Genomic DNA, 26,976 nt, shown 5'->3' with positions numbered 1-26,976 from the left:
TCCCAGCTCAGGCTGCGCGCCCCATGAATGTAGATCACGTGCCTACGGTCATGTACGCACCACTACACACGAGCACTGTTCACACAGTTATGAATTCATCCCCAGTAAAAGCGGGAAACATTATAAAAGTGACGCGTGTGCCTACCACTGTTTATGCACCCCCACTTATAAACACTGTCCTTACAGTGTCAAACACAACCCCAGCTCAGGCTGCGAGTTTTACAGACATAGCGCGCGCTGTTGTAAGCACACACGCGCCCATTCACTCAGCTGCTCAGCGCGCGCCCGCGCCTCTGAGAGCTACGAGCTCAGGCGATTTGCTGGCCGGGTCCCTACGTCACAGCGGCCCGCCCCTAGCCTGTATTCAGCCCATATCTGTACACGCAGCGGCATGGGAAAACATTCCAGATATGCCGAAATGGGTATTGAATATAGTAAAGCACGGATACTCGCTCCAGTTCGCTCGCAGACCACCACGTTTTACGACTGTGGTTGAGACGAAAGTGAGAAAGGAGTGTTCACAGGTTCTACGCACCGAGGTGCGCAAACTAATAGAAAAGGGCGCTGTGGAAACTGTTCCCCCCTCTATGAGCGAGGCAGGTTTTTACAGCCGCTATTTTCTCGTCCCGAAAAAGGATGGTGGTCTCCGCCCCATCCTAGATCTCAGACACCTGAACAAAGCACTAATGATTCGCTCGTTCAGAATGTTAACAACCAAGCATATCCTCGCGCAAGTACGCCCAGGAGATTGGTTTCTCTCAGTGGATCTGAAAGATGCTTACTTTCACATTCCAATAGCGCCTCATCACAGGCCGTTTCTGAGATTCGCTTTCGAGGGACAGTCTTACCAGTACACAGTACTTCCGTTCGGCCTGTCCCTGGCTCCCCGTACATTCACGAAATGTATGGACGCAGCACTTTCCCCCTTGAGACGAAGGGGAGTGCGAATACTGAATTATCTCGACGATTGGCTGGTCCTAGCACAATCAGAGAGTCAGTTAATAACACACAGATCTTGGATTATCAGCCATTTAGAATGCCTGGGTCTAAGAATCAATTTTGCAAAAAGCATACTATCTCCCAGCCAGAGGATTTCTTTCCTGGGAATAGTTCTAGACTCGATGCAAATGACAGCGCGTCTCTCATCAGAGCGCGCGCTCACCATCCGGCGCCTTGCAACATCATTCAGGGCGGGCGCGCGCGCCCCCGTCAAGCGGTTTCAGAGGATGCTAGGTCTCATGGCCTCAGCATCGGCCGTACTCCAGCTAGGATTGTTGCATATGCGCCCTCTCCAACGCTGGCTCAAGAGCCGCGTCCCTACTCACGCGTGGCGTTCGGGCCACTTTTTAATCAGAGCGAACCACGGCTGTATAAAAGCCCTGACGCACTGGAAAGCCGCCGACTGGTACCAGTCAGGCGTGAGTCTGGGTGTGAACACAAGGAGAAAGATGATAACGACAGATGCCTCCAAAATAGGTTGGGGGGCCCTTTACGAGGGCAGGCCTGTCTCCGGCTTTTGGTCAAACCCGGAGAAGCGCCTACACATAAACTGTCTGGAGATGAAAGCGGTCGCTTTGGCTCTCAAAGCCCTGCTTCCACATCTAAAAAACGAACACGTCCTGGTTCGAACGGACAACATGACAGTAGTGTACATAAATCGCCAGGGTGGACTCAGGTCGAGCTCCATGCATTCAATGGCCAGGAGACTCATTTTATGGTCCCAGCACAACTTGCGCTCGCTGAGAGCAGCGCATGTGCCAGGCGCCCTGAACCAGGGTGCAGACATGCTATCCAGAGACAAGATTCTCCCAGGAGAATGGGCTCTCAACCCGCTGATGATTCAATGGTTATGGAAAACCTTTGGCAAAGCGGAGATCGACCTCTTCGCCTCCAAGGAGAACGCGCACTGCTCTCTTTTCTTCACGAAGAGCACGGACGCGCTCGCCCAGAGCTGGCCGAGCCGCCCCTTATATGCCTTTCCCCCGATCGCGATGCTGCCACAGGTCATCAGTCGGGTCAGAGAGGAGAAAAACGCAGTGCTTCTGATAGCCCCACTCTGGAAGAACCAAACATGATTTCCAGATCTGATGCAAATGCAATCTGCACCACGGCCGATTCCACTGAGGCCAGACCTCCTCAGTCAGGCCAGCGGGATGATATTTCATCCCCGCCCCGATCTGTGGGCCCTTCATGCATGGCCCCTCAACGGGTTCCCAGGAACCTCACGAGCGGAGCGCTAAAAACCATCGCTGAGGCGCGGGCGCCCTCCACGAGACGCTTATATGCCCAGAAATGGAAAGTGTTCAGTGACTGGTGTAATGCCAAGGGCCTGAACCCTGAGACATGCGAGATTACGAACGTACTCGCTTTTCTACAAGGGCTTCTGGAGGCGGGCCGCACCCCCTCCACGCTCAAAGTATATGTGGCGGCCATCACAGCGTCACACAACCCTGTAATGGAACGTCCATTGGGAAGAAACGACCTAATTATTCGTTTCCTAAGGGGCGCTAGGAGGATGAACCCTTCACGCCCCCCCCTCAGTGCCGATCTGGGACCTAGCTACTGTCCTAGACGCTCTTAAAGGGCCCCCGTTCGAACCACTCCGAACCGTGCACCTTAAACAGCTCTCGCTCAAGACTGCGCTCTTGCTGGCACTCGCCTCGGTCAAGAGAGTGGGCGACCTGCACGCGCTTTCGACAAGCGCTGCCTGCCTAGAATTCGGACCTAACGACTGCAGGGTCGTCCTTAGACCGAAACATGGGTATATTCCTAAAGTGCTCACCAATTCCCTTCAGAGCACAGGTTATCTCCCTAACTGCGCTATCATCTCCAGCAGACAAACACGACGCTAATCTACTCTGCCCCGTTAGGGCTCTCAGAGTGTATTTGGAGCGTTCTGCCCTATTCAGACAGACAGAACAACTGTTTGTATGCTTTGGCGGCCGTACGAAAGGTTCCGCCGTTTCAAAGCAGAGAATCTCTCACTGGATAGTTGAGGCTATAGCGCTGGCTTATGAAGCTAAGGGACTTCAATGCCCCTGGGGAGTCAAAGCACACTCCACCAGGAGTGTGGCTTCTTCCTGGGCATGGTCGAGCGGGATACCGATCGAGGATATTTGTGCGGCGGCAGGCTGGGCCTCACCGTCCACATTTATCAGGTTCTACAACCTACAGGTCCCGACATTGCATTCCAATGTACTATCAGCATGATACTAGTTGAACTACGAGTTCGTATCTAGATTATGTATGTGCTTGTGTCACACTGAGCGCCTTCTAGCCGCTCTGTATTTTTCCCACATATAAAGCTCGCCTCTGCCAGCTAGTTGGATGATAACTTTGCTTTTCAGCTCAGGCACCTGCCTCTGGCTATCATAAGGCGAAGTTCAGCACGCACGGCGTTTTGCATGGTGTTCCCATAGCATAAGCTACTTACGCAATAGGAGAGACCTCTCGAAAGGGAACGACTCGGTTACTAACGTAACCTCGGTTCCCTGAGAGGAGGGAACGAGTATTGCGTAAGCTGCCGTGCTTGTGCTTGGTTAGTTCGCTTCAGTCGTTTTAACCTAAAGAACTCTCATGACGGGGCGCCCAATAAATAGCTCTTGGCCACGCCCATCTTGGCGGGCTCTGACGCGCAGTGGCGCGAAGCGCACTCTTTGGTCGCGCATTCAGAGTCGCCCTGTCATTGGTTCGAGCAAGTTGCCGCAGCACAGCCAATGACCGAGCTTCCTTCGTTCATTGCTGTCAGCTGTGCAGCTGCAATGCGTTTTACATAAAGACTTCGATATTCTCGAGAAAAGGAGTTTTCCCATAGCGTAAGCTACTTACGCAATACTCGTTCCCTCCTCTCAGGGAACCGAGGTTACGTTAGTAACCGAGTCGTTCTTATTGGCCAATATTAGAGATTCCCTTTCGAGGGAACTCGTGATGGGTCAATGACGCTTTGGGAACGCCCCTGTGTGAATGCGTCTGAAGCACTTATCGTCAACTAGTCCAATGGCGAGAGTGAGCGTCACGGACGGGTGACGTCACGACCAGGAAAGGATTAAAGCACATCCTGTTTAGAACCGCGCTTGCTTCTGTGCCTTCAGCAAGCGCTCTATGTGAATCTGTCTCTGTCTATTTATTGTTCTTTGTCCTCAAGCATATATATTTATATATTAGACAGGAGTATGGCGAGCAAACAGCTTTGGATCGTGTGTTTGTCCCTGTCCTCGCTTCATTACGAGTGGGGACACACGTGATTCATGTGTTGTTTGTTTGGGAGTTGAGCATGCACGGTCAGCTCTAATAAATTGAGGCTGACCGTGTTCATTCATAAATTCCCGACGTGTAACATATGCACTATCGAGAGTTTTAGCTCTGCTCTTGTTGGCTTTCTTCTCTAGGGAAGAAAGTTAATAAATATTATTTGGCTCGGATCTCGCGTTTCCCGAGGCATCGCATAGATTATTGGTCTGCAATAAAAATTCTGTGACTCGATCTTGGATCTCACGTGTGCCGAGGCAGCGCGTAGATTACGGTGCTCCATAAAAGTCGTGGCTCGGATCTCACGTTTGCCGAGGCAGCGCATAGATTACGGGTTTGCAATAAGAATCTATTGTCTCAGATGTCGCGTTTGCCGAGGCAGTGCGTAGATTATGGGTCTGCATCTCTACAATAAGGAACATGGTCTATTCCCTCAAACGGCTGGCATAAACAACAGGCACACAATGTGTTAATCTATGGCTCTTGGCATTGTTGGCAAGGCTTAGATCGAAGCCACGTCGCAAAACAGCGCTACCTTTCCTCACACGGGTTTGGCTCACGGTGTCACACGCTCTCTTCCATGGCACAATTTGACAACTAAACTGTTGGATTCATTTAATCGACTTTCAAATAGGAAGGTGAAGATTAAACTAGCGCCTCTCTGTTTATATTTGAACAGCGGGCCTTTCCCGAAAATGAACCTATGAGTGGATTAAGCACGTATTTGATTAAAACTGTATTTGATTATTTTTCTCCAAGGCCATTTCCTTACATGATGCCTCCTGAGCCCCCTGATGGATTGTGGATAGAGTGAGCGTCATGTCATACAGATGAAGACTCAGGACTGATTACAAAGACAAATTAATCTTTATTCAGATGGGAGTGCAGCAAATCTCTCGAAACACAAATAAGTATTTACAGTTCCATTATCACATGTAACAAGACGAGTCGCATAAAATCCACCCAGAACGAGTGCGCTTGGGCTTTTTAATGTCGCTAGCAGCGAGTTTTGCAAAAACAGAATCTGAATGTGAGTTAATATTAAATTTTAAGGCAACCTGTCTATTTTGCAGTTGAAAATTTAACAATGGAGGAGAATTTTAAAGATCCTACCCTCTACGTGCCATAAAATGGGTTTACAGAACTCACTGAAGTGATTTAAGAGGCACAGAGTGCAGAATATCAGAAGCCTGGGAAGGAAATATTGTTCCAAGATCTAGTGAAGTAGACCCTGAGAGGTTGGGTTAAATTTAATGCAGTTTGTAAGGCAACTGTGCAATAGAAATGTGTGCTTCTTTATCACACGGTGCAGCCTCGGTCCAACTGGATCGATACAACATCAAAACTCATCATCAAACCCAAGTGTCAAGCATCTTAAGTTACTCTTCCTTTCAACAAAAAAGGCCAAACGGTGTTCCCTAAATTGCCTACAGTTATCTATTGGAGTGTCCGTGTGAACACCTGACTTCCAAAGCTTTAAATTAAAAACAAAAAGTAGGGAATAAAAACTCACTGGGTTAAGAATACATGTTGTTTTAGGATGAATCTAGTTGTATGTATTCTCAACAGAAAAAAATCTGAAACTATTATTTTGTGGCTCCTGTAGTGCTGCAGTGTTCGCCAAACCACAGCTGATGACATTTTCAACGTCCTTGAAGCTGATATGGCCATCAGAATCTTGATCTGTATGCCTGAAAAATTGAACAAATGAACAAAAAAATGTGTTAATGTTCATTTATAAACCAATAAAATCAAATATAATAAGTAGGGTAAAATGGAGGAAGATGTCCTCTTTAAGAATAATGTGCATTTACTGCTAAATTTTGATAATTTCCTTATTTATTAAAACTTAAAACAAGACCACTACTGGGGTAAGATGATCCCCTGCCTCTAAACTTGCATATCCATCTGATAGTTTTACATATATATATACAAACCAAATATTGAATCTAAATTGATGTTTCACAGTATGGTTAAATAAATTACCAACTGACAAATTCAATCTGAATTACACTAATAAACCTATGAATTAAATAAAATCCTATGTTTCTTATTAAAATTATGCAATGGTAGTAATAGACAATGAATTCAGAAAAAAAATTATTCAATTTTATTGACCTATGGAGTTGTTTGAAATATACATCTAATGCATGTAGTATGAATTATAATAATTGGGTATATCCTTACAATACTCTCTCATTTGTAAACATTAAAGAATTAACTAACATGAACTAAAAATAAATAAAATAATACAAATGTTCATGCTAGTTCACATTGCATTAACTAATGTTAACATATACAACTTTTGATCATAAAAATTTGATAGTAAACGTTGAGATTAACATTAAGATTATTTTATGCTGTAGAAATATTGTTCATTGTTAATGTTAATGTAGTGAACTAATGTTAACATATTAAACCTTACTGTAAAGTGTTACCAATAACTGAACATTAAATCATAAAAACACCATAAAAACACCAACACCAGGACCTCAAGGGTCTAACTTAAAATTTTCACTTTAATAATTTTATAGTAATAATTTAAAAACATATATTTTATTATTTATAATATATATATATTATCCAACATTAAATAAATTAATAGATCACAATTCATATCTAATAACAAATTAAATTACAATTAATTAAAAAACATTCTAACATTCTTAACTTACTAACATTTAATAAATGTGTTTAGTAATATATAATGTATTTAGTGACATCTATGGTCAAGTGGTAAATTAAAGGTGGTTTGGACATCTTACTCCCGAGGGTATCTTACCCCATCTTACCCTACAACTTGTTTTTATTGCAAGACATTCAAATGACATCCTGTAAATACAGAAAACATGATTAGTTTGTACATTTAAATCAGTTTAACTTTCATACTTTATCACAAAAGAAAAGATGTGAGGGCAAAGTGTTCTGTAATATTAAGCCAGAACTCAGAACACACTATTGAGTATCTGTCAGTATCTGATATAAACTTAAACTGAATAGCAGGAGAGCAAGTAATATGCAATGCTTCAGCTCTCTCTCAAATTGGACATGACATCGTTTCTTTGATCTATATCATAGGCGCTTCATCACTAATATGGCCTGCAATAACATTCCTTTTGAAATACACTAATGCTGTGGATGCAATCTGATAATCCTCAAATGTGATGAAAAATGAGTTGCATGGACATTTTCTGGTTTAGCAGGTGTACTCAAGCGTTTTCTTGCTTTGTGGGCCGACACAGCTGAATAGAAGTGGTGTATATATATAGACAATGTAGCAGAATGAAACATATCAGGCATGGTTATAGGCTCACAGACATTTGTCTTTAAGTGTCAATGTCCACTGACTGTGTCATCAGTCTGTCTTGGTATGATGTTGCAAAACAAGTGACTTATCCAGATCTATCACACACTTCTAGTTGCTGAGAGCAAAGCTCTTCTATGTTCTCTCAAAGCAAGCACATTTCATATTGGCGAATGAGTCATTCGTGACATAACGAGGAGATAAAGACGGTGTGAGAAAATTGAATCGTGTCTGAGGAGCAGAGGAGGACATTAAAGAGCAATGGGTTGACCATTTCATCCTCTCTGTGCTCACTTCCTGTTTCAGAGATTAAATTAAAATATCCATTCTGCTGGAGAGAGATCTTTATTTCCTGCTTTTTGGCCATCCCTGGTTCAGCTGTTTATTGTCTACAGTGCATCACACAAGTCTGCAAGCAGAGAATCAGATTGCAATCATGTAAAACTCATTAAGTGGATGTTTTTACCAAGACCGAGATTAATGCGGATCAAAACCGCCACAGGAAAACTGCTCCTCCAATAGCAGATGAGGTAACATAAGGGAAGAGATACAGAGGGAGAGCTGGAATTTTCCTGCCTCTCTCTTCACTGGGGTGATTTCTCTATTACTCTCAACGGCAGACTGATCGAGTGCAAACACAGCAGATGTGAGGGAAATTTGGTAGCAACAGGGAGGAGAATTAAAACAACATTAAGCATCCAGCAACTGGAAAATCACACTTCCCTTTCCATGCTGGTGACTCCCATTCAAATGGAAGTGTAGCACACATCTAATTAGATTCTAATGAAGTTCTCCCCATGGAGGAGGACCGTTGAGATATCAAGCATGCCCCTCTCCTGAGCCTTTTGCACCTCTCTAAAGCTTCCAACAGAAAGATGACAACAAGCAAGGAAGACAGCCTGAAACTTCACGGACAACTTTTGAACACCTGTGCTACTTCCACTGATTAAACGAATAAGTTAGCACATCTCTCTTACAAGCCTGCAATCAAGAGGTTGCAATTAATGTCTGACAAGGTTGAGCATAATCATGTGTGAAGAGGATTGCGTGGACTGACAATCTAATTTAAGTAGCAAAGCAGACCGATTCCTGAATTCCCATGTTGGATTGAGTGATGTGATATTAGAACTTAGGCTTTGTATCAAAAAGACTGATAGGTTGTCATATGAGAGCACAGTGGTGGACATGGAGGGACTGTATAGTCTTCATGGTCTTTATCTCAGCGAGAAGAGACGCATGAGTGATACTTCAGCTGTCCCTTCTTTCATACTCTGCTAGTTGTAGTTAACATATCACTGTCAGTCAAAGCAGGTCTGTGTTGCAAAGCCCTGTTAGTGCAGTCACCATAAACAGTCCATTGTTTAGTGAAGGTACAGTTAAGGCTGCTTTTCTGACACAATTCGATTCTGATTTACAAACTCTTGACTCAATTCTCATTTCTATCTGATTCTGAATATATATTTTAATTATATGTACATTTTGTCATTCTTCTTTAAGAATGTTTAAGGAGGTTGTTTTTTTGTTTTCCATATTATGAAAGTCAGTGGGGTCCAGACTTTCATTGAATGAAAAAAAAGTCATCTTGTGTTCTGCAGAAGAAAGAATGGTTGAAGGACTAGTTCCCCCCAAAATGAAAATTGTGTCATCATTTATTTATAACCTCATGTTGTTTCACACCTGTATGACTGTTTTTAATCATTTAAGAAATATTGTGTGTTTTTTTTCTCCAAAACTGTTTCTCCAAAACCAAAACCAACTGGTTCTCCAAAACCAAACTAAACTGTTTGGTTAACAACATTCTTTAAATCATTCTTCTCTATGGTCCAGAGAAGAAATAAAGTAATTTAGGTTTGGAATGACACAAGCGTGATTACTGTCACAATCCTCAATCACTAGACCAGTCACTCTGGCTATCACCTGTGCACACTCAACAATCACCACACCTGTCTGCCATCAGCCTCATCAGTTCCTCCATAAAAGCCAGCATCAAACACACACACACATCTTGGTCTGGTCTTGTCATTCTACCCTGAACACGTACCCGACTACTTACCTGTGCGTCAAACTGTCCCATCCTTCATCTTCTGTGTGTCATCGTCTACCAGTCTTCAGTCCACCAGCCACTTCTAATCTCTACCAGCTACAGATATTACTTTTCATTCACATGCCAGTATCACCATCACGTTCTGCAATCCAGGGACACACCTGCTAACTTCCTGTGTGTTAAATAACAAACTCTATTTAGATTTTACCTTTGTCTGCATTCTTCTGTTCCATGACAAGTATATAGTAACAATTATTATTTTTGGCTGAAACTATCCCTTTAACATTACAAAGTTGATCATTTCAGTTTTTTATTTTGTCCCAGAAGAAGGGCTGAGTTGTTGGTCCCTAAATGGGCCTGCCGTTCCATGTGCACAAGTGTCTTCCTCCTCAGGCTCTTAACTACTTGGGTGCTTATTAGCTTTCAGCCAGAGATGAGGAATATCTTGGGGGCTGAGTGGTGATGAAGAATCATCGAAGCATGCAGATCCTCTAATTACCACATTGTCTTAGCTAGAATACCGTCGTAATCAGAATAATGCCGCATGGCTCGGGATGTTGTTCTTATTACCACACAGTGTGGCAGCTGTATCTGTGAACACTCAGCTAATCAACTCAACTGAGAATCTGCCAAGTCATCCGCCCAAGCCACGACTCCTACAAAACACTCACTGTGTGTGATCTGTGCAGCTTCTGATAACGTACCACAGGCGAGATGGAACCTGACCACAGTGAGCATGACAAGCCAGTCTTCTTAGTCACACAGGATTTGTGTTGGGACAGAAATCAGCATGGAATTGTGAGAGAGTAGGCAAGATTTACTCTGCAGCAATGTGTTGGATGGCCGTAAGTGAGATAAATATTGCCTGGACGATTCATTGTCTAACACCTCCATGCCAGGATTCCCTGTGGAAGACACTGCAGCCTTCCCGAGAGATGGAAAGAGGCGGGTGATGACATCATCAGCATGGCCCACAAGGAACAGCTGTATTCTTCTGATTGGTTTTCAGATGTTCTTTTTCCCCCCCTTTTTATTTATTACATTTTGGAATGAGGGGAGATGGGGAGGAGAAGCATAGCAGACTGCAAGCGCTACTCTGTCACTGTCAAGAAAATGCACACTTTGCTCATGTACTTGAAACTGCATAAACTTGAAGAAAAAGAAGCTCTATTGGCTAACTTTTCTCTACACCAGAACAGTTCTCATTCCAAGACACAGAACAACATATATTTATAAGTGCTATGAAAGGTGTTTTCAAACTTTGATGTTAAAGCAGCACTATGTAGTTTTTCAACCTTCATAACATATTTCCAAGACCCTTGAGATGGCACATCGACTTACAATAGGTTGAATGACACGTCTGCCATAGCATGACAGTGTCTGTATCACTTTTACTGGCACTATGTAACTTCGGGTTTCGGGTAGGAGCACAAAAAAAACTACAAAATTCGACCGCTTTACGGCATATGTCACGTCTGTATGTTGTTGTCATGGCCGAAGCAACAACTAAAAGGAAGAAGGCAAAGGTTTTGTCAGAGGAGACTAAAAAAAGAAAAAGGGAGAGAGACAAATTAAAAGGCCTGACGAGGATCACTGTTGGAGGGAGAGCAAGACAGTTTGAAAACGGTGAGAGTGTGCGCGCGCGCGACCGTCTCTCTCTCTCTATGCTTGTTGTTTCAGTAACATGCACCCTGTCACAAGTGCAGGAGTCAGTCATCTATAAAGTGTTTATACAATTATAAATAAATCAGGGAGTCAGGGAGCTGACTACTGCGCAAAATGTAAAAGGCTGAATAACATGTCCTGGCCATGTTACGGAATCTATCTGGTCCTCCATTTATCTTCATGAATCAAGTAATGCTAGTAGAGTAGCGAATTATCAATCTGGGGCCGTATTCACAAAGAATTTTAAGGCTAAAAGTAGCTCCTAACTGGCGAATTTAGGAGCAACTCCTAAAAATAATGGGCGTGCCACTCATAACTTTAGGACTCCTAATTTTTTTCACTAAGAGTAATTCACGAAGCATTTTAGCCCTAAAAGTAGCACCTAAGTCTGGGACAGCTTAAAAGAAGTCGAGAGGACTCCTAACTCACTAAGACCTATTCACAAAGGATCTTAAAATCTCGCAGTCGTCCGGGGTTCGCGACACAAGCGGGAATGCTGCACTGATCTGCAAACAAATCCTCTCCCATGTCTCACGCGTAGTTTTGCTTGATATCCCAGTGTCGAATTTCCCTTTTAATATGTTTTTTTTTTTTTTAGCACCAACTGGGCCAGCAGTAACTGATCCTGCGTCCAGTTGGGCTTTCTTTTCCGTTTTGGCGAGTTCATAATCCACCGTCATTCAACTATTACATTACTTCAATAGGAGCAACATTTCCTTGCTTTAAGTAGTCTATTTAGGCTATGACAGCTTGTTTCCGCCACAGAATGAAAAATAAAAAGGTAATTGCGACTTTTTATCTCACAATTGCGACTTCCTATATCTCGCAATTGCGACTTTATTTCTCACAATTCTGACTTCATATCTCGATAAAAGTTGCAATTATTTATTTTTATTTTTGTTCAGTGGCGGGAACAAGCTTCCATAGGCCTACTAATAGGATGTCAATTAACCAAGCAAGTGTTAATGCAAGTGTCGTTTTTTATTATTGGGCAAGTGGCGGTTTCATTAGGGTATTAGGCTACCTTGATTTAATTTAATTGAATTCACCACTTTTCTCTCTCTCTCTCTCTGCCTTTTTAGAATTACACTTCACTGGGGCCTGCACAAACATGTCATTATATATGCATTTCGATGACATTACTATTATTATTTTGTGTAGGACACAGACATATTTAGATGACGTAATTCCATGATTTGTTGCGTCTGTGTTATGTTCCGCATGATGGCCCTGTCATCTAACAACCAATCACCGTGATCATTGCGAGGAAACTCGTGCATGAGAATTGACGTCATCCATAGCAACGGAGACTCACTCTTAGTTTAGGAGTTGTCATTTTTCCTTACTAAGAGTAGGTCTGAAAGGCGTTGTGAATAACCTTCAAGAGAAAACTCCTAGCTAAAATATTTTAGTGTGATTTAGGAGTACTCCTAGCGGTAAAATAAAATTCTTTGTGAATACGGCCCCTGGTAGCTAGTAACGTTAAACACTAACATGCTAGTTTACGATGGTTATAATAAATAATCTTTCAGGATAACTATCCTAATGTCTGCAGGCTGATAGTCATATTTGTTTATTTATTTTTCTGGTGAAAGGCTATTGGTCTTGCCTCAGTCTATAATGCAAATCGATTTTCAAATTTGCAGATTCATCTATGGTAGTTTGATATTATAATATTGACGATATATGGCTATTACCTACCACACAAAAATTGAATTGAATTAGCATATCGATTATGTAAAACAGTAGCCAATTATATTCATATGACATGCTGAAATATATGCCAATGTACCTGGGATGAAGACATTTCACACGCAATGCTGTCAGTCTGCCCAAGACGTGAGAACTCGGGAGAGCTCAAGACGGTATCGGCTTGTCAACAAATGCACGTGTATCCCCTGGTGTAACCATGACAGATTTTACGACCGTAGTAGAAGACAATACTGTTTCCCAACTGTAGGGGGACCCAAGAGCAAATCCCGCAAAAAATTGGTTATTTCTAATGGTTCAAAACTAGGTCAATAAACAATGCAATAATCATAATTGGTCTCGCAATTATTGAAACCATAAAATTCAAAATTACCAAATGTTGGTTAAATGGTATAGTGTTAAATATATTTATGGATATGTTAAGTTAATATAAATTTGACTCCCCTAAAATATATATTTTGTAAAAAAAAAAAACTAAAAATTTTTTTTTGCCTTGCAGCCCCCTTGCCCCTCAGTTTGAACCCCCCTGCACTATGAGACAGTTAGATGAACAGTCATCTTCTCTACCACATTGTTTCAACATCTAAAAAGGAAAAAAACTTAGACATAATCAGGTTCTACTTCAAATAAACAAAGTGACAGATCTCTGGATATGCATATGGGACAGGAGCCTAACAAGCAATCAAAGATGCATGCCATCGTAAAACAGAAAACCTGCTCTTTCTTGCTGTTGGGTAGGGAAAGAGCCACAGCACTACTGAGATGTGCTCTGATTGTGTCTTAATTGAGACACATCATGTATCTGTCACATGCCTGTCTTGTGTTGCACATGGGTGTTTTGTTATTTTAGGCCATGTGCTCTTGTCCTTGTCTGATCCCTCCCCCTAGTTACCTGATTATTGTTTGAGTTCTTCCACCTGTCCCCTCTTAATTTGTTCCCTTCTTAAGTCTCCTCTTGTTTGCAGTCTTTGTCGGATCCTTGTTTAATGTCTCCCGTTCCCTGTGAGATTCTACCGTTCAGGTTTTGTTATTGTTTTATTTCATTCAGTGTGTTTTTCCCCCTCGTGGGTTTTGCTTTGTGTTTGTTTCTTTTTGTAATAAAGATCGCTTCTCCTGCACTTGAGTCCTCACACCTTTTTGCATCGTGCCTTGCACGTTTCGTGACATAACGATCCGACCAAATGAGGACTCAGCGGAGAAGAGGGGCCAAGTCAGAGACTGTTCACGTTGCGTATGCCCAGTCAGAGAATGTTCACGTCAAGTCTGCCCAGCGAGAGACTGTCTGCCCAGCGAGAGAATGTTCACGTCACGTCTGCCCAGCGAGAGACTGCTCACGTCCCGTCTACCCAGTCAGAGACTGTTCACGTTACGTCTGCCTTCATGGACCTGGACTATCTGGAGCGTCTGGCTCGGATCCTGGACATGCCCGTTCCAGAGCCGGAGGCAGAGCCAGTACCCGTTCCAGTGCCCGTTCCAGAGCCGGAGGCAGAGCCAGTGCCCGTTCCAGAGCCGGAGCAGAGCCAGTGCCCGTTCCAGAGCCGGAGGCAGAGCCAGTGCTCGTTCCAGAGCCGGAGGCAGAGCCAGTGCCCGTTTCCAGAGCCGGAGGCAGAGCCAGTGCTGTCTGCCTTAATGGACCTGGACTATCTGGAGCGTCTGGCTCGGATCCTGTACATGTCCGTGTCTGCTGTTCCAGGGCCGGAGCCAGTGTCTGTTCCAGAGCCGGAGGCAGAGCCAATGCCTGTTCCAGAGCCAATGCCTGTTCCAGAGCCAGTGCCTGTTCCAGAGCCAGTGCCTGTTCCAGAGCCAGTGCCCGTTCCAGAGCCAGTGCCCGTTCCAGAGCCAGTGCCCGTTCCAGAGCCAGTGCCCGTTCCAGAGCCGGAGGCAGAGCCAGTGCCCGTTCCAGAGCCGGAGGCAGAGCCAGTGCCCGTTCCAGAGCCGGAGGCAGAGCCAGTGCCCGTTCCAGAGCCGGAGGCAGAGCCAGTGCCCGTTCCAGAGCCGGAGGCAGAGCCAGTGCCCGTTCCAGAGCCGGAGGCAGAGCCAGTGCCCGTTCCAGAGGTGGAGGCAGAGCCAGTGCCCGTTCCGGAGCCGGAGGCAGAGCCAGTGCCCGTTCCGGAGCCGTAGGCAGAGCCAGTGCCGGTTCCAGAGCCGGAGGCAGAGCCAGTGCCGGTTGCCGGTTCCAGAGCCGGAGGCAGAGCCAGTGCCGGTTCCAGAGCCGGAGGCAGAGCCAGTGCCGGTTCCAGAGCTGGAGGCAGAGCCAGTGCCGGTTCCAGAGCCGGAGGCAGAGCCAGTGCCGGTTCCAGAGCCGGAGGCAGAGCCAGTGCCGGTTCCAGAGCCGGAGGCAGAGCCAGTGCCGGTTCCAGAGCCGGAGGCAGAGCCAGTGCCGGTTCCAGAGCCGGAGGCAGAGCCAGTGCCGGTTCCAGAGCCGGACGCAGAGCCAGTGCCGGTTCCAGAGCCGGAGGCAGAGCCAGTGCTGTCTGCCTTCATGGACCTGGACTATCTGGAGCGTCGGGCTCGGATCCTGTACATGTCCATGTCTGCTGTTCCAGGTCCGGAGCCAGTGTCTGTTCCAGGTCCGGAGCCAGTGTCTGTTCCAGAGCCGGAGGCAGAGCCCATGCCTGTTCCAGAGCCAGTGCCTGTTCCAGAGCCAGTGCCTGTTGCAGAGCCAGTGCCCGTTCCAGAGCCGGAGCCAGTGCCCGTTCCAGAGCCGGAGGCGGAGCCAGTGCCCGTTCCAGAGCCGGAGCCAGTGCCCGTGCCGGAGGCAGAGCCAGTGCCCGTTCCAGAGCCGGAGGCAGAGCCAGTGTCCGTTCCAGAGCCGGAGGCAGAGCCAGTACCCGTTCCAGAGCCGGAGGCAGAGCCAGTGCCGTCTGCCTTCATGGACCTGGACTATCTGGAGCGTCTGGCTCGGATCCTGGACATGTCCGTGTCTACTGTTCCAGTGTCTGTTCCAAGGCCGGAGCCAGTGTCTGTTCCAGGGCCGGAGCCAGTGTCTGTTCCAGGGCCGGAGCCAGTGTCTGTTCCAGGGCCGGAGCCAGTGTCTGTTCCAGGGCCGGAGCCAGTGTCTGTTCCAGGGCCGGAGCCAGTCTCTGCTGTTCCAGAGCCGGAGGCAGAGCCAGTGCCTGTTCCAGAGCCGGAGCCAATGTCTGTTCCAGAGACAGCGCCTGTTCCAGCGCCAGAGCCAGTGCTTGTTTCTGTGTTTGTTTCTGTTCTTGTGACTGTTACAGTTCTTGTGTCTGTTCCTGAGCCGGTGTCTGTTGTTCCTGAGCCCGGTGTCTGCTGTACCTGAGCCGGTGTCTGCTGTACCTGAGCCGGTGTCTGCTGTACCTGAGCCGGTGTCTGCTGTACCTGAGCCGGTGTCTGCTGTACCTGAGCCGGTGTCTGCTGTACCTGAGCCGGTGTCAAGGGCGCCTGAGTCACTGCCCTGGCCGCCCGAGGGGTCTTCACCGCCCTGGCCGCCCGAGGGGTCTTCACCGCCCTGGCCGCCCGAGGGGTCTTCACCGCCCTGGCCGCCGGAGGGGTCTTCTGCTTCGCCCTGGCCGCCCGATGGGTCTTCTTCTTCGCCCTGGCCGCCCGATGGGTCTTCTGCTTCGCCCTGGCCGCCCGATGGACTGTCTGCTTCGTCCTGGGTGCCCGATGGACTGTCTGCTTCGCCCTGGCCGCCCGATGGACTGTCTGCTTCGCCCTGGCCGCCCGATGGACTGTCTGCTTTGCCCTGGCCGCCCGATGGACTGTCTGCTTCGCCCTGGCCTCCCAGGACTAAGCGTTCTGTTCCTCTCGTTCCGCCCTGGTCTGTCCCTCCCGTCCCGCCCTGGTCTGTCCCTCCCGTCCCGCCCTGGTGTTTCCCTCCCGTCCCGCCCTGGTGTTTCCCTCCTGTCCCGCCCTGGTCTTATGGAGCGTCTGGTAGCCGCTCCGTAGGGAGGGGGTAATGTCACATGCCTGTCCTGTCTTGTGTTGCACATGGGTGTTTTGTTATTTTGGGCCATGTGCTCTTGTCCTTGTCTGATCCCTCCCCCTCGTTACCTGATTATTGTTTGAGTTCTTCCACCTGTCCCCTCTTGATTTGTTCCCTTCTTAAGTCTCCTTTTGTTTGCAGTCTTTGTCGGATCCTTGTTTAATGTCTCCCGTTCCCTGTGAGATTCTACCCGTTCAGGCTTTGTTATTGTTTCATTTAATTCAATGTGTTTTCCCCCTCGTGGGTTTTGCTTTGTGTTTGTTTCTTTTTGTAATAAAGATCGCTTCTCCTGCACTTGAGTCCTCACACCTTTTTGCATTGTGCCTTGCACGTTTCGTGACAGTATCTTATAACTGCTTCATTTCATTTGCTCTTCTTACTTGCCCTGATAAGAAAGCACAAAAAAGGGGTGGATCCGGGATCCTGGAACACTGCATTCTCACCTCTGATCAATGGAGACCTGCTGCGCCATGGGAGAGATGTTTTGGCCATGGCTAAATTTTATATTAACAAAACCACTTCCATTAAAACCATTAACTTGCTGTCATGGAAACCACTGAAAGTATCAATGAGAGTTTTGAAATGTGCAGCAGAAATGTCTTCCCCGGCTGTGGCCCCCAGACGTGATATTGATACCGCTGTCAGGTGCGGCTGGCTTCCAGCTCCACAGCTACCTGTCTAGCCTATAAACAAGATGCGGGTTAATTCTGGCAGCGTACAAGAATAATCTACACATCTCGTCCCCATGCATACACACATAATCCCTCAAGCTGCTTAATCATGAGGAAAGCCGATGGATGTACCTAAGCAATGATTTTTCAGACAATACATATGATTAGTGAAGGTGAGGTGTATTGATGCATGATTATTTTTCATGGCCGAATAGCAAATAGGCTGTTTTTTTCTTTAAAAAATTTTGTTTGTTGTTTATTTGCTCTATAACAGGCAAACTGACCTTAAACAAAAAATATCCGTAGCCATTTGAAATTAGTGGCAACCACTGCATTTTGATCACAATCAAAGATGCTAAACACATGTAGCATGAGCAGTTGTTTTTGATTTTAATTAGATTGTATAATTTCAAGATTGAAAACAAAAACAGAATGGTCTGACTTTAGATTTGTGAAATTATGCTACATAAGACACCTGCACAAAACAAAAACAGCAGGCATACTGAATGAAATGCAAATTCCCTTTCTGACAGTAGATGGCACTTATGGAACAGCAGGGTACCTTTGGGTGCATCTCTAACTGCTGTACACAAAGCAGCGCTGAGCTTATAAACTACTTTACATGGAGGTAAGAGGAAAAGAAAATGTCATTGAAACTTTTCTGAAGACCGTCAGTTCCCTTCAGCGATACATTCACATAAACCCCCAATTTAATAATTATATTTTTCTTCCTATATTTCGAGCATCACGAACAGTGATTGTTGTGTCTGGTGTATTTGCTCTTTTGGTAAAGCAGACTTTGTTAACATCCTGTTTACAGGCTTCATAATATATCCACACACAAATAACATTTTGGGAAAGGATTCACAGTTTGTGTGAAAGTCCGGAATAGAGATTGCCAAAAATTTTACTAAAAATGATTTATGGCTGTTCAACCAGTGCATCTCTAATGAGGTGATTGAGTTATTGAATCTGTACAATTACAAGCCACGACCTGTAAAGATAGGCAGAAGAAACCCTATTTTATCTGTATGTACCAGGACTCAACTAAAAGGATGGCTTGCTCTTTAAGGCCAACACTACTTTTTTTATTATAATTGGATATATGTATTTGTATGCCTTGCAAAAATAAACAATTGGTTTATGTTGACCTGAAAAGCAGACAAAATACTTCCTGTTGAGAATGGTTGCACAGAATACACTCAATACACAGCATGTAACAGCTATATTTCCATCTGAATTTCTCTGTTTGTCCCTCTTCTACAGCACAGGTGGTCTGTAGACACCAAGGAAGAAAGAGCAGTGGTAGCAGGGACAGTCTATTCTTAACCATCCGACAGGAGTGCACTGAAAACTAATCTGTTGTTCCAGCAGTGCCATACGCAAGAGAGAGTATGCCAAACAACACTTATGGTCAGATGAGCAGTTTATTTCTCTTTTACACACACACACACACACACACACACACACACACACACACACACACACACACACACACACACACACACACGGATACATTTAGTGGACACAACATGAAACAATTACACACACACACGCACCCAAAACCAATCACCTCTGGGTGCACCCGACATTAGGACATAAAACACAAAAATATCTAAAGGAGAATGCCACAGTTTGATTCATGTCATGCTTAGAATCCTGACATGTTTTCAGCACAAAGCCATGAAGGCGAAACTAGGCTGTAAAGCCACAGCTTGAGGCTGTAAATTAGAATGTGCTTACCGGGAGGAGAGATTGATGACTACGTAGTGTGCATCTTGTGACTCGCTCATTTAGTTAATAGGGCATCGCTGTGACTTTCCACATCTGCACTCATCCTGGGCGCAGCGGCTTCTTAAACAGAATTAAAAGAGGTGTCCATGTGACATCCTTAAAAAGCTTGTTGACCAATTGGTTGAGGAGGCAATTTCCTGGGCAAGCTTTACAGGTGGTAAATGGATTACGTAACTGGGATTGAAAGTCACGACGACGGGGCTTTGTGGAGCATGCCGAGGAAAACGAAAGGAGCCGTGTTGTTTGTTCCAAGGCAATGGATTTCTAATAAATGTTTACCGCTCGCTTTGGCCCCAATAGTCTCAACAACAATCCGTTTTAGTCACGGGAAGGGAAAGTCAATTTATTTAAATCCAGCTCTTATCCTGAAAACTCATCCTGGCCTCAAACCCGTCCCAAGCCACTGGCTCCATTTGGCACCGCTGTCATTTACAGCCGTCTTCTTAATAACTCCTTGACTTAAGCAACTTCACGACGCAGGGCCCCTCATATTCAATCATCGTCTGCACCAGGAGAGACCAATCCTCTGTTTATATTACTCCACAATTTATCCCACTTTAAAAGACTGCTCAGAGAGTGAGAAAGGAAAAGAGAGAAAGCACTGGAGGGTCTTTACCATAAGCCTGATTCATCGTGAACATTTCCTAGTTGTTCAATCAGGCAGTAATGAGAGAGGGTCTCAGTCTATTCAGACATCTATTGACTCTTCTGCTCTATTCAAACACTTTTGCTGCTTTAGTTCTCTCAGCACTTCATAAGCTTTTTCCAGAAAAGCCTCTTAATGGAATGTGACTCAGAGAGACCAGCGTTTTCAGACAAGTGAAGACATTCAGGGAAAACAAAATGAACAAGGCTGCCGAACGTGCAACCTGCTCTGCTACAAATAAATCCATTGAATACCTGCCAGTATTGTTCGCATTGTCAAGCTTGGAGCACAAACCACATAGGACAGAAAGCAAGCAAAACACAGACTCATTGGGTAATCAATCCATCTCTGTGTCCCTGAAGAGACTTGAGCTGTCATCCCCTCCAACACCTCCTGTTTAGGCCAACCAGGGTATCAGGCAGACTCTGCTGGAGGAGGTCTCTCAGAACTAGCCTGAGTTTCCACTGTCTTGAAAGGTTGAATAATAATATAACTGACAATAGCTGCTTTTCTACCGTTGGGCCAAACAGTTCTCATTGCTTAACCGTTCCAATCCAGCCGAGTCGGTACAGATATGGTTTAATTTTTCACTGTGTGGCTGATAATGGAACTCTTTGGAACATAATACAAATGTGTCAGTCGTTTCCTTGCTAATCCAAGAGTTTACAGACGATGTAGGATGTAAATAGCAACCACGTTATGGAGGATGATCAGATTTTCTTTTAATTTTATTATTAGCGTGCGTTAACTTCGCTCAAATAGCATGCTTGGCCAGCTACAGAGAAACTGGCGTTCAGGCAACAGACAAGTGACCAATCCTAAGTGGCTACATTACTACACACATTCGGAAACGCTTCATTTTACAGTACAGTACTTACAGTGTACATACCTAGAAAGTACTGGGTAATATAGGGTAAGTACATGGGTTTAGGTTAAGTTTAGGGGTAGGTTCAGGGTTACTACCTAGTTATTACCCAGTTAATGTAATTACTATAATAAGTAAATAGTATGTACATGGGAAACAGGACTGTAAAATGAAGCGTTACCACACGCTCTATGAAGCGTTCTACCGGGCTGAGAACAGTTTGTAACCGTAGAGTGCCATAGCGAACCAAGCTCAAGTGGAAAATAACTGGAACCGTTCATTACCGTTCTTAGAACCGTTCGGCCCAATGGTGGAAAAGCGACTTATGTTACTTCAAAACCTGCACACAAATGTGCTTGAAAGCATATACAGGTCCTTCTCAAAAAATTAGCATATTATGATAAAGTTCATTATTTTCCATAATGTAATGATAAAAATTAAACTTTCATATATTTTAGATTCATTGCACACCAACTGAAATATTTCAGGTGTTTTATTGTTTTAATACTGATGATTTTGGCATACAGCTCATGAAAACCCAAAATTCCTGTCTCAAAAAATTAGCATATTTCATCCGACCAATAAAAGAAGTGTTTTTAATACAAAAAAAAAAAGTCAACCTTCAAATAATTATGTTCAGTTATGCACACAATAGTCAATACTTGGTCGGGAATCCTTTTGCAGAAATGACTGCTTCAATGCGGCGTGGCATGGAGGCAATCAGCCTGTGGCACTGCTGAGGTGTTATGGAGGCCCAGGATGCTTTGATAGCGGCCTTAAGCTCATCCAGATTGTTGGGTCTTGCGTCTCTCAACTTTCTCTTCACAATATCCCACAGATTCTCTATGGGGTTCAGGTCAGGAGAGTTGGCAGGCCAATTGAGCACAGTAATACCATGCTCAGTAAACCATTTACCAGTGGTTTTGGCACTGTGAGCTCCACAATGTGAGCTCCAGGTCGTGCTGAAAAATGAAATCTTCATCTCCATAAAATTTTCAGCAGATGGAAGCATGAAGTGCTCCAAAATCTCCTGATAGCTAGCTGCATTGGCCCTGCCCTTGATAAAACACAGTGCACTAACACCAGCGGCTGACATGGCACCCCAGACCATCACTGACTGTGGGTACTTGACACTGGACTTCAGGCATTTTGGCATTTCCTTCTCCCCAGTCTTCCTCCAGACTCTGGCACCTTGATTTCCGAATGACATGCAAAACTGAGCAACAGTCCAGTGCTGCTTCTCTGTAGCCCAGGTCAGGCGCTTCTGCCGCTGTTTCTGGTTCAAAAGTGGCTTGACCTGGGATATGCGGCACCTGTAGCCCATTTCCTGCACACGCCTGTGCAAGGTGGCTCTGGATGTTTCTACTCCTGACTCGGTCCACTGCTTCTGCAGGTCCCCCAAGGTCTGGAATCGGTCCTTCTCCACAATCTTCCTCAGGGTCCGGTCACCTCTTCTCGTTGTGCAGCGTTTTTTGCCACATTTTTTCCTTCCCACAGACTTCCCACTGAGGTGCCTTGATACAGCATTCTGGGAACAGCCTATTTGTTCAGAAATTTCTTTCTGTCTTACCCTCTTGCTTGAGGGTGTCAATGAAGGCCTTCTGGACAGCAGTCAGGTCGGCAGTCTTACCCATGATTGCGGTTTTGAGTAATGAAACAGGCTGGGAGTTTTTAAAAGCCTCAGGAATCTTTTGCAGGTGTTTATAATTAATTAGTTGATTCAGATGATTAGGTTAATAGCTTGTTTAGAGACCCTTTTCATGATATGCCAATTTTTTGAGACAGGAATTTTGGGTTTTCATGAGCTGTATGCCAAAATCATCAGTATTAAAACAATAAAAGACCTGAAATATTTCAGTTGGTGTGCAATGAATCTAAAATATATGAAAGTTTAATTTTTATCATTACATTATGGAAAATAATTAACTTTATCACAATATGCTAATTTTTTGAGAAGGACCTGTATTAACATCCAAAGTAATTCAGTGCCTTTATGTGAATAAGGGGAGAAACAAATTGGATGGGAACACTGTGAAACACTTACATTCTGTACATAAAATCTTAATGTTGGTTAGTTTAACACACATTGTTTGCCGCATCGGGTGTTTGCAGTCTAAATACAGTAGGTTTGTGTCAATCAGAATTAAATTGAGAACTAAATAAATTACTTTAATTCCTGAATTTGAACTGAAGTAGCAAAAAAGGATGCAGAATTGAAATTCATATGTAAGAATTGCAATTAATTTTCATTTAAAATTAAATCTAAAAGAAATTTTCAATATACTGTAGGTGGGTATGAAGATAGGTAGGAACAGTAGGTAGGTAGGTGGATGGATGGATGTTTGAAATGTCACCTAGAAATTTGTTTATACGTATTTCAATGCATTACCTCCATTGAATTTCTTTTAAATGCAGTTCAGCAAATTCCTATTCCTTCCATTGAATTTCTTTTAAATGCAGTTCAGCAAATTCCTATTCCTATCATTTGAATTCAGCTTCCTGTGGAGTGTGGTCAATTCAATTCAAATTCATTATCAGAAAAAGTAGACTACTGATTGTTGATTACTTTGGGAGCGATCAAGTTTTGTATCCATTTTGCCAAACTGCATACACATAGAAGGGTCCAGTTCAGATCACGCTTTGGCATCAATACCGGCATGCCCTTACAGTGGAAAAGCAGTGAGATTGCTCTCTATAAGACAAAAGCAGAACTCATGCTACTGGATTACCATAATATCAAAAGTCAATTTTTGCTCATGTCTACAGAAGGAGACACGATTACAAATCAAGTGTAAAATTTTTGGGTTATACAGCAGGACTTTAAAGCTCAGCGGAGAGAGTGGGCATGGAGTATCTGGGCACAGTCAGGTACAGATGAGAAATCCAGAGGAGAAATGAGGTTCCATATGAGGAAACCCTGCTGAGGATGAAATGAACCTAGTACTGAGGAGGTAAGGATGGCAGCTTTCCATGCGCATTCCTCTCTCTGCTGATTAGTAGGACTGATGCTCTCCTGCCTGAGCCGGGCCTGCGGACTGATGGGAGATCACCAGGGTTCTTCATCTTCTCCATTAACACTTCATCTCGCTCACCTGAGGGGAGCTGAAATATGAAATCAAAATATAAAGAGGAGAGATGAGAGACAATCTCTGAGCAGACAAAACATGCACCGTCAAACTCCTTCACTCGCCCATGTACAGTTTATCCCCCACACACACATTCTGTGGTTGGAACTCCAGATACACACTCTCCAACAGTGCTCCGGTTTCATATTCAGATCAAACGCTTCACAGTACTCTCCAGCTTTAGAAAGTGCACTGATCCTCCAATCTTCTTGTGCTCTTGTGTTCTTGTTGGATGTTCCTCTGTGCTTTGTGACCGAAAAAGAGAACGCTTTCTTTGTGTCTTAAAATATGCCTCTGCTGCTTCTGTACCAAGTCGCGATTTCTTTTGTCAGATGCAACTGAATAAAAGACCTTCATCTTTTTGGGAGAGGTGGGGGGCCCACCGAGACACGTCACACACGACTTTGTCAAAATCAGTGGAAAAGCTGCATGCTGTTGGGAATTTGTGTTTTTAATTCAATTTCTCTTTGCTGTCTAGATGCTGCTGCTAAGACGGTACAGTCATAGCATTTCTTCACCCTCTAGAGAGATCCATGCCATGCTTTATCATACCAGTGTTGACACATACATGCATGGCACAGAAATAAATATCAGGATCACAGTGAAGAGTTTTTGACAAATCAAACTGATTAAAAATGAAAAACTGTCTTAGATTAACACAGACTGAACAACAAAAATTAAGTCCGAATTGCGGAAGGTCCTCTGCAACTCTTATTATGGACAACCCACTGAGGCCACAGAGAGCGACGTCATAGCCATAAGAAGCCCCCTGTGGGATGTGCACAATGGCAAATCATGCTAAACATCATTTGCAGGATGTTTTGCCCCTCAGGAGGGCTGTACTCATAATTCATGCTATTGTCCGTACACACTCATTTGTTTGATGTTCCTCCGATATATATTAATCACCCCCTCTCAAAAAGTCAAGACATGCTTAGGAGGAAATTCAAATGTGGAGCACTGCAGCAAATGTCAGGAACAATGTAAGCCTTTGAGATCAGCAATGTGAGTGGGGGTTTGTCAGGGAGGAAAGCCAGTGATCGGTGGCTCAGATATATAGACGCTGATATACCCTAAGGCTTCTCGACATGGACCTGAGGGGTGTACTGTAAAGCACAGACAGCTGTAAAGCCACTATAAGAGGATACAAAGAATTAGATCAAAATATGATAAAGCAAGCAATGATATCAAAGCATTAATGACTTATCCTTATGAAGAATTCATATTTAATCAAACAAGAGCCATTTCTATGTATTTTAAATGAGGCCAAAGACAAAAATGGTTGTTTATGGCAACCAAGAGTGAAGTAAAAACAAGACATATCAGAGAGATAAAACTTTTAAAAATAAATAAAACACTTGCTGCTTCAAAATGAAAAACTGTAGAAACCGCATATTTTTTTTGCAAATAGTCAGCTTTGAGAATTCATTGTGCCGGGTGACTGCTGGTAAATAGTTGAAATTAGGTTGCAAGCAGAGCCACAGTATATCAGAGCAATGCTGTTCTTTTTCTCTTCCTCTAATTTGTTTACAGTCTTTAAGCCTATTGAGTGAGCTCTGGAGGCTTTTGATACAAACAAAAATTACTAGAACTAAAAAAAACACAAGTTAGGGCTGCACCTAAATTATTTAGACAATTGATGATTCTGGCGGTTATTTTTTGGATTATATAAATATTGTTCAATGTTGTTCTTCAAACAATCTGCAAACCGAAGACTATATAATATTTACTACTCATTATATGCATGAACATATAATAATCAGCCAAAAAGAAAACTTTAGCTGAGCAGTTTAAATATCCAATATGTAAAAATATTATAATAAACAAGGAACACACTGATTAACTATAATATTATTTAAGTTAATGTTCATATAAAACATATTTTCATAACATATAACCTGATATAAAATGGTTTATATTTTTAAAAAAATGACACCCAACCTTTTTGTCCTGCTCAAAATGATTGTACAGGTAAGCAGATACAAAATTCTAGATATTATTGCTAATACAGTTGTTACTCTGGATCTAGAAATAACATACAGACTGTGACAAAAGAGGAATACTGAGAATAGTTTCCCTAACAATCCAAAAAGTGCTGGATTTTACAAATCAGGTATATTGGCAAGAGGATATATTAAAACGTATTTAAATGACTCTCCAGAAGAAAACAACACTGCTCAGCTGGGCGAAGCTCCAGAGGAATTAAAAGTCTGGAGAAACACAATCTTTAAACAGAGGTCAGTAAAGAAAATCTATATCTATGAAATGAACATCTGTTCAAAATCGTAACATTATGGTGGATGTATCAGCATAGAGATTGCCAACGACATTAACATTGAGAATACATCATACTGTACATCATTAATGAGCTATGATTAGTTCCCATCAGAGTTCTTCTTGAGAAGGTAAAGTTAAGTTTCACTAGTTTAACTGAGTAAGAAGATGATGGAAAGAATTGATGGAGAGAAAAAGTGACTGAGGGAAAAAAATGTGTCTATGCATTAGTGCCTCAGAGGTTAACACTTCATTCGTTCACATGATCTCTACCTTAATGTTACCTGTTCACAGCTGGCCTGTTGCATCCCGCTAGATTGAATTTGTTTGAGGGACAATGTAATCACTTCTGCCTGAGGTTGCCTTATCATACATCAAACACAGATAAGAGCAATGACAAGCATTTCTAATGAATGAGCTCTCAAAAATGCTATGACTCGGGGAACTGACTGACTATGATGGACGACTGGAGTTAGAGGCTGTTAGAGGTTTCTACCATTTTATGCTGACTTCCCAGCAGCCAGCTACTTTTTGTGAGACTTGTAGGATATAAAATCAACTGCATACTTCGGCGTAAAAAAAGAGCTGTTGTGTTTTTCTGTAAAGAGGAACATTCGTTTGGTCCTGACAGTGGCCCGGTAGAGATAGAAGACTGGGAGTTTGTGCATATGTCATTGAATG

At 43.9% G+C, this 26,976-nt stretch overlaps 1 protein-coding gene across 7 annotated transcripts in view; it reads right to left on the bottom strand.

Moving 5' to 3' along the window:
- Positions 1–5,096: 5,096 nt before the first annotated feature.
- Positions 5,097–26,976, bottom strand: part of efcab11 (EF-hand calcium binding domain 11) — a 115,319-nt gene continuing 93,439 nt past the window's right edge. For 3 of the 7 annotated variants that reach the window (XM_077239213.1, XM_077239215.1, XM_077239214.1), the window contains 2 exons: positions 7,031–7,080; positions 5,624–5,939 (listed from right to left, as the gene is read on the bottom strand). In XM_077239213.1, coding sequence (XP_077095328.1) covers positions 5,758–5,939; positions 7,031–7,080 — 232 coding nt within the window. In that variant the 3' untranslated portion in view covers positions 5,624–5,757. Of the gene's footprint in view, positions 5,940–7,030; positions 7,081–26,976 lie in introns of all 7 variants that reach the window. The other 4 variants (XR_013206629.1, XM_077239212.1, XM_077239216.1 and 1 more) reach the window with 2 other exon arrangements.

The sequence above is a fragment of the Siphateles boraxobius genome, unplaced genomic scaffold (assembly GCF_051911475.1).
Source record: "Siphateles boraxobius isolate OS27281-9 unplaced genomic scaffold, OSU_SipBor_1 22, whole genome shotgun sequence".
Classification (NCBI taxonomy): Eukaryota; Metazoa; Chordata; class Actinopteri; order Cypriniformes; family Leuciscidae; genus Siphateles; species Siphateles boraxobius.
The sequence above is the reverse complement of the archived record's forward strand: the minus strand, read 5'-3'. Positions and strand labels throughout refer to the sequence as shown.